The following is a 12,739-nucleotide window of genomic DNA, read 5'->3' on the forward strand; positions in this document are numbered from 1 at the left end:
TGTGCCATAGTATTGGAGCTCCTGGCATCATTATTCACTGTACAGACACGCTGTGCCATAGTATTGGAGCTCCTGGCATCATCATTTACTGTACTGACATGCTGTGCCATAGTATTGGAGCTCCTGGCATCATCATTCACTGTATTGACATGCTGTGCCATAGTATTGGAGCTCCTGGCATCATCATTCCCTGTACTGACACGCTGTGCCATAGTATTGGAGCTCCTGGCATCATCATTTCCTGTACTAACACGCTGTGCCATAGTATTGGAGGTCCTGGCATCATCATTCACTGTACTGACACGCTGTGCCATAGTATTGGAGCTCCTGGCATCATCATTCACTGTACTGACACGCTGTGCCATAGTATTGGAGCTCCTGGTATCATCATTCCCTGTACTGACACGCTGTGCCATAGTATTGGAGCTCCTAACAAACAAATATGGAGGCTCTACCTGGATATAATTCTATGGGGGGTGCCACTATATGTCCAGAATAAATCAGTAATAGACCAAGGAAGAAGAAAGCTGGACACACTATACAAGCGCACACCACAAATATAAAGTATGAAAAAATATCAAATTTTATTTAAGCAAAAACACCAAACACTTAATTAAAAACATCTAAAACGTTCCCATAAGGAACACAAAAATGATCAAGGTTGACCCACATACAATGTAAATAGCGGGTCTAAACCCTACAGGGGATTGGATGCACAGAATAATGCAACCATGACCGGAGCTACCAAACATATAGACAAGTATTGAATGGTAAAAAGCCTGCACATATATGGATGGAAAGATTACAGGAAAGAACCATGATATTAAATACTACAATACTACCTGAAAACATATATTAAGTACAAAGCAAAAATAAATGGCATAAACAATAGTAGCAAGAAGGCCTATCGCCCAAATGGAACAAGATAGACCCCACTGACGCCTAAGGTAGCTCAAACGGTCATGGAATAATCACCCCTGACAGAAGTATTGGAGCTCCTGGCATCATCATTCACTGTATTGACATGCTGTGCCATAGTATTGGAGCTCCTGGCATCATCATTCCCTGTACTGACACGCTGTGCCATAGTATTGGAGCTCCTGGCATCATCATTTCCTGTACTGACACGCTGTGCCATAGTATTGGAGGTCCTGGCATCATCATTCACTGTACTGACACGCTGTGCCATAGTATTGAAGGTCCTGGCATCGTAATGAACGATGATGCAGAGAAGGCCGTTCAATTATAGCAGCATAGGCCCTGGCAATATCTCGTGATTTAAGTATATTATTCAAGATTAGAAAAAGCACAGCTACTTTCTTGTTAAAACAGCATCACCCTGTCCTCAGGTTGTGTGTGGTATTACAATTCACCTCCATTCACTTCAATGGAACTTAGCTGTCGAACCGCTTTAAGGACAATCCCTTTAAGGGTGCGTTCACACTACAGAATCCGCGTGGAGAACTTCCTGCGTATTCCACCGCATGTTCCTGCTTGGATCTCCGCCGGTCCCATAGACTCCAGTCTATGCTCCGCCCAAAGAATTGACATGTTGTGACATATAAGTTCCTGTGGCAGCCACCAAATACGCTGGATTTCTGGGGACGGTGCGGCCATTTACTGTTGTTAAAGGGGTTATCCAACGCTACAAAAACATGGCCACTTTCTTCCAGAGACAGAACCGCTCATCCAGTTTCGGTTCAGATTTTGTAACTTATTTCATTGAAGTGAATGGAGCTTAATTGCAAACCGCACCTGACCTGGAGACAAGAGCGGTGCTGTCTCTGGAAGATAGTGGCCATGTTTTTGTAGCGCTGATAACCCCTTTAAGTGCAACCCAGGCAGCGCACACATCACAAGGCCAAAGCATGGCCTAATAACACAAACCTGTGTATCATAAAGGGTTAACCATGGAATCAGGCTCCGTAGGACAGAGCTCACCTGGAGAAGGCCGAACCAATCACCTGACAAGTAATGACTGACGGACCTTCTCCAGTAACATCCACCATCACAGCTCATGCTGAGGCCTTCACTGCACGGACAAGCGGGGAAGGGTCACCTGCCAGGCCGAGAACAGGACGGCCGTTGTGAGGGTCTGTGTCTGGGAGGAAAGGACGAGCTCCTGGTGAGTAGATGTGTGTGCTGTAACCTCTGCGGAAACCTGGACAGCAGATATGGTGGGAGTCCTCGGGGTGTATGACATGCAGCAGATATGGCGGGGGTCCTCGGGGTGTATGACATGCAGCAGATATGGCGGGGGTCCTCGGGGTGTATGACATGCAGCAGATATGGCGGGGGTCCTCGGGGTGTATGACATGCAGCAGATATGGCGGGGGTCCTCGGGGTGTATGGCATGCAGCAGATATGGCGGGGGTCCTCGGGGTGTATGGCATGCAGCAGATATGGCGGGGGTCCTCGGGGTGTATGGCATGCAGCAGATATGGCGGGGGTCCTCGGGGTGTATGACATGCAGCAGATATGGCGGGGGTCCTCGGGGTGTATGACATGCAGCAGATATGGCGGGGGTCCTCGGGGTGTATGACATGCAGCAGATATGGCGGGGGTCCTCGGGGTGTATGACATGCAGCAGATATGGCGGGGGTCCTCGGGGTGTATGACATGCAGCAGATATGGCGGGGGTCCTCGGGGTGTATGACATGCAGCAGATATGGCGGGGGTCCTCGGGGTGTATGGCATGCAGCAGATATGGCGGGGGTCCTCGGGGTGTATGACATGCAGCAGATATGGCGGGGGTCCTCGGGGTGTATGGCATGCAGCAGATATGGCGGGGGTCCTCGGGGTGTATGACATGCAGCAGATATGGCGGGGGTCCTCGGGGTGTATGGCATGCAGCAGATATGGCGGGGGTCCTCGGGGTGTATGACATGCAGCAGATATGGCGGGGGTCCTCGGGGTGTATGGCATGCAGCAGATATGGCGGGGGTCCTCGGGGTGTATGACATGCAGCAGATATGGCGGGGGTCCTCGGGGTGTATGACATGCAGCAGATATGGCGGGGGTCCTCGGGGTGTATGACATGCAGCAGATATGGCGGGGGTCCTCGGGGTGTATGACATGCAGCAGATATGGCGGGGGTCCTCGGGGTGTATGACATGCAGCAGATATGGGGAGGGGGGTGTATGACATGCAGCAGATCTGTTGCAGTGATGTTATTGAATGACAATGGCGCGGTCTGGTGTCCTGACTGTGGATTTCTGTACATCCGGTGAGTGGACGGGTTTTCCAGCTTCAGCATAAACCTCTATATCTCCACAAGCGTCCGATCCCCCTGCTGCCGTCCATCGCTTCCCTGTGTGGCCGTCTGTCTGTCAGGACGCGGTCACACTATAGGTTACACGTGGCTATGGTGGCCGCCTCTGCGCCCCTATACTATGGCCCTGGCTACACAGGACAGCGACTAATATCCAGGACTGTGCTGTTCTGCATCTAACATAATGCGCCATGATCCAGCGCTTATATACTGCGTCCGTGAAATATAGAAGTCCATATTTGTCTGAAGAATGTGGCTCGGTCTTGTTTTAGCCGATTCTGCAGATCCAATGAACGCAGACGCATCGCTGCTGTACTGAGACTGCGTAATGGACGCATCGCTGCTGTACTGACGCTGCGTAATGGACGCATCGCTGCTGTACTGACACTGCGTAATGAACACGGTCGCATCGTTGCCGTACTGACACTGCGTAATGAACACGGTCGCATCGCTGCCGTACTGACACTGCGTAATGAACACGGTAGGATCGCTGCCGTACTGACACTGCGTAATGAACACGGTCGCATCGCTGCCGTACTGACACTGCGTAATGAACACGGTAGGATCGCTGCCGTACTGACACTGCGTAATGAACACGGTCGCATCACTGCTGTACTGACACTGCGTAATGAACACGGACGCATCGCTGCTGTACTGACACTGCGTAATGAACACGGTAGGATCGCTGCCGTACTGACACTGCGTAATGAACACGGTCGCATCGCTGCCGTACTGACACTGCGTAATGAACACGGACGTATCGCTGCCGTACTGACACTGCGTGTAACGCAAAGATTTAAACCGTTTCAGAGCTCCCGGCATCATAATATATCATGATGCTGGACGTTCTATATTCTGGTCCATAGCACGTCCATATTTACGAACATGGGGAGATTTATCAAACATGGTGTAAAGTGACACTGGCTCAGTTGCCCCCGGCAACCAATCAGATTCCACCTTTCATTCCTCACAGACTCTTTGGAAAATGAAAGGTGGAATCTGATTGGTTGCTAGGGGCGACTGAGCCAGTTTCACTTTACACCATGTTTGATAAATCTCCCTCACGGAGTGTGTGACTGCCCCCTAACAATGCGTTTACACAGACAGATTACTGAAGCCAAAGCCAGGAACAGACTATAAACAGGGAACAGGTCATAAAGGAAATACTGAGAATTCTCCTCTTGTCACATCCATTCCTGGCTTTGGCTTCAATAATCTGACAGTGTAAACTTGCCATTAGTCGGGTCCATCAGCGCCATGGTTGCCTTGCGGCCATACGGCGCCTGTGTTATACCGGCCTTGGGTTGGGCTCACATCTTGTGGCTGTGGTATAGCTGTTCGACTGCTGCAAAACTGACTGCGCTTTACTACAAGTGATTTTGCGGCACGTGCTGGTAAAGTGTGTAAAAGCCACATCATCGCTCGCCCTTTCTGGTGCTGGTTCTTAGGCCGCGTTCACATGACGAGTCACAGCTCTATCCGCACAGCCGGCTCCTCTACGTTTCTGTAACTTTCTGCGTCAGATGGAAATTGCGCCTTTCTGTCTGAGCTGTAACTTGTGTACGCTCACCCTGGGGTCACTGGATTCCATGAGGCTGATGGCGGCCCACACACAGACACATCTGCGGCCGGTATTCATATCCTGGCGGCCCACACACGGACGCCATTCATATCCTGGCGGCCCACACACGGACGCATCTGCGGCCGCCATTCATATCCTGGCGGCCCACACACGGACGCATCTGCGGCCGCCATTCATATCCTGGCGGCCCACACACGGACGCATCTGCGGCCGCCATTCATATCCTGGCGGCCCACACACGGACGCATCTGCGGCCGCCATTCACATCCTGGCGGCACGAAACGTGACGTACACGCAGCCCTGGCCCATAATGGCGGCAGATTTACCCAGGGAAGTCAACGGGGATCTACAAAATAGTTCTTCCTATTCGTCGGCTCGCTCGCGTAACCGCATTTTAGCCAATTCTGCAGATCCGATAAACACGGACGCATTGCGGATGATTATTACGCAGACATAAGAAATGCCGCCACTTGCGCACCGCCTAAGCGTATAATGGGGCTAGGACGGTGTGTATGGTGACTGACAGACACTAGGATTTATATACTTTATGGGGTGTAAAGTTTCCAGACTATGGAGGGAATGGAGACGATCATAGGAATATTCAATGACATTAAACAATAGAGAAGACGCAGGAGATTTCCCTGATTGCACGGTATTCAGACCCCAGCACAGCGCGGCACTGGATGCGTTTTCTCTCAGTGTGGACTGGGCAGAGCAGGGAGATCCCAGCAGCAGCGGAGGGCGAGGTTCCCGGGGCCGCCGCTAGGAGGCGCTGCGGTAAAGGCGGCACTTGGCATACTCTCCTCGGGTCGTTGTGTACTACCCTGTCCGAAGATCACGTGACGGTCGCAAAACGTCGTCCAGTGCGACAGCGTGACACGCAAACGGTGCGACAGGCGCGGTGTACGGGCGGCGGTAGTCAGAGGGCGGCGGGCCGGGGCAGGGTGAGGGCGGAGGAGGCGGCGCGGCCATTCCCTGCTGGTTTCCTGTATCCCCGCTTCCTCTCGGTCTCTCCCTTCATGTGAGGAGGGGACACGGGGCGACCTCTCTCCCTCCCCCCGAGCTCGGAGCCGCCTCCCCCAGGTGCTCGGACAAGAGGAGCCGCCATGGCGTCCAACACGGACCGGGAGATCATCCTGACCGACTACCAGGTGAGGGGCCCGGGGCTGGGGCGGGATCCGGACCGGGAGCTGCCGCATCACAACCGCACCACTGCCGCACCACTGCCGCACCGAGCGGGAGAAACTTTCTCAGCGGCCGCAGAGTTGTGTGAGAGTTCTGATCGGACCGGGGGTGTGTGTGTATATATAATATAATATGGGGAGCCCTGTATATACCCTGCAGATATAGGGGGGCCCCTGTGTGTATGTATATAATACATATATATATGGGCCTGCAGATATAGGGTAGGGGGCTGTATACACTGCAGATATAGGGGGCCCTGTATATGTGTGTGTGTGTGTGTGTGTGTGTATATATATATAATCTCCTGCAGATATGGGGGGACCTGATATAGGAGGTCCTGAGCATACAAGGGGCCCTGCATATATAGGGGGACACTGCCTGTACCCTGCGGTATAGGGGGGCTCCTGTATTTGTCCTATAGATATATGGGGGCTCTACCTATGCCCTACTGATATAGGGGAATCCTGCAGATATGCCCCACCACCACCACCACCACCACCACCACCACCACCACCGAGTTTTGTTGCAGATGTGAAGGGTGTGTGGTTGATCCCTGTGGGGGTTGGAGCCTCAGTGCAGACATTGGGGGGCAGCTGATGCCTGTCATTCATGGTGGGGGGCACCTATCAATGAATGAGGGTCCCCCAGCCCCCGTACAGCTCCCAGTCCTGCACGTATTCTCTATCCAGTAGATGGACATTACATTGGCTTGTGATCCCCGGGGTCGGAGCTCCTCTGCCCCATCTGTAAGGACCTGTTCACACTGTGAAACGAGGCAGAAAATTTTCTGGATTCTATGAGGAAATGTTTTCCTCGATCCTGATGTCCATCGACGTCTATGGGAGCTTATATTGGACATCTGTGTTTTTACTATAAATTGTGATATTTAGAGGAATATTGGTCGTATTAAATCTCAATAAATTTTTATATATATTATGGAGAAATCTCTACCTATTGATCTTTGTATGATTGTGTAGCGTCCATTGTGTTTGCATTGATCCCGGTTGTAGACGCGTCTGGTTAGTATTGATCAGAGTATTGGAGATCACTTTTCCCTCCTGTACGCCATGTAATAAGTCTATAAGTATAGTATATAGTGCCGGTCCCTGCGCTGACTGTAGGTTATGATGTGAGTCATTAACCCTTTTATGTGCGGTGTCGCTGTGTTTATAGCCAGTGACTGGTCCTGTATTGGCTTCTCCATTCCATAGACAGAGAAAGCGATTGCTTCTCGCCTTCAGGTGTTTGCTTCCTCGTTCTTGAAGGAATTGGGAGGTGTTGTGGCTGTATAGTCAGATCACCTCGGGTAAACCCCTCGTTGTTTTCCTCTGTGTTCCCAGTAGTTGGGGGCCGCGGTGGCCGCACAGCTTTTGGTAAATGATCTGCTGTAAAGGGAAGGAAGCCGATTGTATTATCGGATGAAGTAAAGCTTCTTTTTAAACATGGCTCCATCCCCGGAGGGTTCAGAGGTCGGACCCCTCCACCATCTCATAGTAAAACCCCTTTAAAAAACATTGGTAACATTCGGTCGGGAGGGACCGTCACTAATGTTGCTCATTTGGCTGCGGAATATTTTTTGCAGCGATGGTCGGCAGCATGCTGGGAGTTGTAGTTAATCCATCCCCCTCCTCTTTAGTAAATGAAACAATTGCATTTATTTCGTGATGACTTTTTTGGACTTGTTAATGGGAAGGATTAGTTGCGGTAATTAAATGTGTCAATGCTTATTACGTTAGAAGTTTTTATTATAACTCTGGAGCTGTCCAGTTACTTGTACATAATGGGCTGTGTATGACTCCAGCTTCCGGAACTAGATGGAGAGATACAGCAACCGACCACCCTCCTCACATGTCACATGACCACCTGGTGTCAGGCCCCTAACCCCCTCAATGTCCAAACTATGAAAACAAAACCTCACACTTTATATATCATCCCATCTCAAATACTTGTTCCCTATCCTCAAGTAACCTGCTAATAAGTGTGGGGGAGGGGGGCGCTGCTAGGACCCTCAGAAATCCCAGGGTCAGCCCCATAGGGGATGAATCCAGTGTCTGCTGCCTGTGAGTGGTGCTCCAATCATTCTGTGTGATGGGTTGGGGTCCCAGCGGTCAGGCCCAGTGGTGGGGTGCGCTATCCTCGGCTCCTGGTCAGTGGGGACCTGGGACATGACCTGCCAGACTCGCTCAGGCAGTCTGCGACCACGGTAGGACCCCACTATGACTGCTGAATGGGCCTGACATGTCACATCCCAGGTTCCAGACCTACAAAGGACCAGGAACTGTAGCGGAGGGCAGCGGACCCCAGCACTGGAGCCGGAGAGGTAGGGCCACTTTCTGTGCACCGACCCGCACAGTGATTATTCATGGCAGGTACCCATGAAGAGACGTATGTGTTAGTGCACCTCACGGCCTGACCCTCGTGCCAAAGATGAGTGGGCCGACCCAGCTGATGGTCCATGTATGATGCTGATCTTTGCTCCTTATACGCAGCGCTGGTCACTGCTCTGGTATAGTGTATAGTAGTAGACCGCGGGCCGGTGATGTTCCCTGTAGCCGGGAAGCCTTGTGTCCGGCAGATGTGAGGTGTAGTAATCTGCTCTGGAGGACGCCTCGCACATAATCTCACTTACTTATGGTAAAACCTTTAGATTGAATGTGATGGGACTCGTAGTTAGTTGTGTTTTCCCGGATATCTTGGGTCTGGGTATATAGCGCTTCCTGTTTGTCAATGTGCTTTATGGTTTCCTGGGTATTTGTCAATCAGGCACAATATATGGCTAGCCATAGGTCCCAGAGAGAGATAATATAATTTTTTTTCCCTATGGTTGTCTATAGTAGAAATATAGACGACCATAGTAAAAAAAAAAAAAAAAATTATACGTAATTTTTTTTATTTATTTATTTTTTTAGTAATCCTATTTTCCCAGATATCGGGGTGCTATGGCTTACCATATATTGTGCCATCAGTGTTGGATTAGAAGGCAGCTAACCAATGATACAAGATATTGGGCACCACATGACTGTGACCTGGGATCTCGGCTGCTTAGACGTTGGCGGCCCATCCTGGAGGGTTATAATCTCCTGTGTAGCTGATTCACATTTTGGGAATTGTAAAGATGAAACGCCACAACAGGTGGGCTCCAGCTATTGCAGAACTACAACTCCCATCATGCACAGGCAGCTTAGGGATGGTGTAATTCAGTTTTCGCAATTTGGGGCTCCAGCTGCGGCAAAGTTGCAGTTTTCAGCGTGTCCTGTCAGGGCATTCTGGGAATTGTAGTTAAACCCAACCGGTGGCTCCTCAGCTGTAATGTTGCACTAGACTACAGGTGTCAAAGCTTTGGCGCTCCATGCATGCTGGGTATTGTAGTTGGTGGGGTACATCCCTCCCGTTGGTGGTGGGGTGGGGGGGCATCCCTCCTGTTGTTGGGGGCCGGGGTGGATACACCAGCACTTTGTAGTAAATACTGCTTTTGCTGTTTACACAGGTCAGAGCATATTTTGGAGCCAAATAAAATATGTGACATGGAAAAGAGAAGTCAGAGTTATCAGTACTCCAATTAGGGGTCATTCACACATTCCGTCCATGGTCCATAAATAGGGATGGGGTGATTTTTGGTATTACCCCGCTGCTCCTGGAGGTGGTGGGACCCCGCTATGGCTGTTGGCTGTCTGTTTTGGATTTAAGGTACTTGAAGCGGCAGAGGGACTGGAGCTGCGGGATAGCGGCACTGGTGCTGGAGCAGGGGCGGTGAGATGTTACTATTCACACCTACAGGATCTGCAGCTGATTTTCTGCAGCAGATTTCATTTAAATAACTGAATAACTGAACACAGCATCAAATCTGCTGCAGATCCTGTAGGTGTGAACGCACCCTAAATGATGGTTTTTGTGCTGGATGCGGATATTTCCCAGGTGGGTAAGGTGCTATATATACTATATACAAGGATATGTTCCTGGTGGGTAAGGTGCTATACATACACTATATACAAGCATGTGTATATATATTATATACAAGGATATATCCCTGGTTGTGGTAACATTGTTGCCATCATTGTGCTGAATATTTAGCTTTTGTTGCATTTTGATCTTGTGATAGTCGCACAGTCAGCACATTGTGTGAGCGGCCTTCATCTTCTCTTATCTGGCTTATTCCATTGTCTCTCCTGTTGGTTATTGTGACAGACGACCTGAGGAGCAGCTGATCCCAATATGTCACCTTCTCATCGGCTTACCAGAGGCTGAGAGTCTATAGATACAATTCATACCTAACAAACCAGTCCTGTGCCTGGGGGGGGAGAGCCATGTTGGTAGGCGACGGTTCTTTCATAAATACCCCCAAAAAATTCTCATTGGAAAAAGGGTCAGTGTTTAAGGGGGTCCTCCTAAGATGAACTGTTATACCCCATTTACAGAATGTGATAACCAGCTGGATGGTGGGGGTCCAACTGCTGGGACCCCACTGATCACGAGGATGGTTGTCCCTTATCCCCTGAGAGGTGTGTATGTTTGGACTCCCCTCCATTCATTCTGGAGAGCATATGGCTGGTCTCTATAGTCACCCGTCCTCTAACATTGAGTGGAGCAGTGCTGAGATATGTGATCCCAGCCCATACTCCCAGGTGACCTCTGACCTCTATTGGATCCCTGCCGATCATAACCTTTATTGCTTGGGGTAACCCACTTTAAGGCTTATTTAACGCTTGTCCTTGGAAGACTGTGTGAACAGCGCCCTGGTGACTGCAGGTTTCCTGAATCTCTTCTTTTGCAGTAATGATCAGTGTGTGTGTGTGTGTGTGTGTGTGTGTGTGTGTGTGCTTGCTTAAGGTTACAGAATAGTGTGTGTCAGGCTGCAGCATATAGTGTGTGTGTGTGTGTGTGTGTGTCAGACTGTAGTATTGTGTGTAATGGCTTCTATAGAAAGACCTGCCTGGCGCCACCATCATGGTTTTATCTAGAAGCAGTTTTAGGAACTTGGTTTTCTCATGTCTGGTGTCGGCTCTGTTACAGACGTCTCCTGTTTTAGAAGCGGTCACGTTAGTCAGTGACATTAGGTTAAGAGGCCAATCCACAGGATAGGTGGTAACCAGCTGATTGGTGGAGGTCCGCCTGCCAGGACCCCTACTAATCCTGAGTATATTGTGACTGCGCATGCTTGGCCACCGCTTCCCATTCTAGTCGATGGGACTGGCAGACATTGCAGCGTTCTATAGAGTGAATACTATGCTGGCCAAGCATGCACGGTCCTGCTCAGCTCAGTTCAGACATTTAAAGGGCAATTGTGGGGGCATGAGGGAACGGCTCAGAAAAAAATAGCCTTCCCTACTCTGCCATCATAGAGATCCAGTGCTAAGGTGCGGCTCCCTGAGCCAGTTAAGTGTGAGAGGAGAAAAAAAATCACTGGAATATCTCACCTTTAAATTTGTGACGCTGGGAGTCCCACATTGCCAGAAAGAGTGATAGAGGAACAGCAGATCAGGAAAGCTGACCGATCCTCTGACTACTCCCTGGTGTTAAATGTGATGACTACTCTCTTTGTAGGGTACATAGGAGGCCTGGCCCCCTCCACGTCAGGGTATATAGGGAGGTCATGTGACCGCTACGGCATGTATGAGGTTGTCACTCTGCTGCACTTGATCCGTGACTAGAAAAGATTCCTGTGTACATTGTGACGCTGTTTCATATATATATATATATATATATATATATATATATATATATATATATATATATATATATATATATATATATATAAATAAAAATTTATTAGTGGGGTGTTTGTTTGTTTTTTTTTTTGGCTGTTTTATAAGCATTGTGTGCATTGTGGTCCGCAGGGATAGCGGTCACATAAAGTCAGATCCTTAAAGGGAAGAAGTGCGGAGCCTTTGGCGGGGTTGTATTTTAAATCCCTTACACTTGAGCTCTTCATCCGGAGTCTGAGAGAATTCCTGCTCTGTTAGTCACCGCAGCCAGTGACTGGGAGAAAGAGGACAAGTATGAGCTAATCCCCGGCTCCTGGCACCGGCTCCAGCACCGGCTCCTATCTGCCGCCAGTGCTCCAAACTCCTCTGCAGGATTTACAGGTATATGTGGCGTCCAGGGGGAGTCTCTTGTATGCACACCATCTAGGGGGGTGGATTTGCTCGTTGCCTCCTGTATACTGGGGTGTCTGGGGATGGGGAGTCACCTCTATACTGGGGAAGGGAGAGTCTCCTGCATACCGGGTCGTCTGCAAGTCGTCCGGAGATGGGGAGTCTCCTGTGGATTGGGGCGTCTGGACATGGGGAGTCTCCTGTGGATTGGGGCGTCTGGACATGGGGAGTCTCCTGTGGATTGGGGCGTCTGGACATGGGGAGTCTCCTGTGGATTGGGGCGTCTGGACATGGGGAGTCTCCTGTGGATTGGGGCGTCTGGACATGGGGAGTCTCCTGTGGATTGGGGCGTCTGGACATGGGGAGTCTCCTGTGGATTGGGACGTCTGGACATGGGGAGTCTCCTGTGGATTGGGGCGTCTGGACATGGGGAGTCTCCTGTGGATTGGGGCGTCTGGACATGGGGAGTCTCCTGTGGATTGGGGCGTCTGGGGCAGGGGGTGGTTCTTCTAGGTTGTCTGTGTTCTGTGAGTTGATGGCTCTCAATTCTTGGGGGGGGGGGGGTATGGAGTGGTGTTGAGCTTCCTTTTATTAAGGGGAGGGAAGCTT

The 12,739-nt window shown here is 50.3% G+C and overlaps 1 protein-coding gene across 1 annotated transcript in view; it reads left to right on the forward strand.

Moving 5' to 3' along the window:
- The first annotated feature begins 5,705 nt into the window (after nt 1-5,705).
- Nucleotides 5,706-12,739, forward strand: part of PKN2 (protein kinase N2) — a 60,475-nt gene continuing 53,441 nt past the window's right edge. Inside the window, exon 1 of the mRNA XM_069967634.1 lies at nt 5,706-6,004. Within this exon, the coding sequence (XP_069823735.1) occupies nt 5,960-6,004 (45 nt within the window). The 5' untranslated portion in view covers nt 5,706-5,959. The remainder of the gene's footprint in view (nt 6,005-12,739) is intronic.

Source organism: Dendropsophus ebraccatus, chromosome 4 (genome assembly GCF_027789765.1).
Source record: "Dendropsophus ebraccatus isolate aDenEbr1 chromosome 4, aDenEbr1.pat, whole genome shotgun sequence".
Taxonomy (NCBI): domain Eukaryota; kingdom Metazoa; phylum Chordata; class Amphibia; order Anura; family Hylidae; genus Dendropsophus; species Dendropsophus ebraccatus.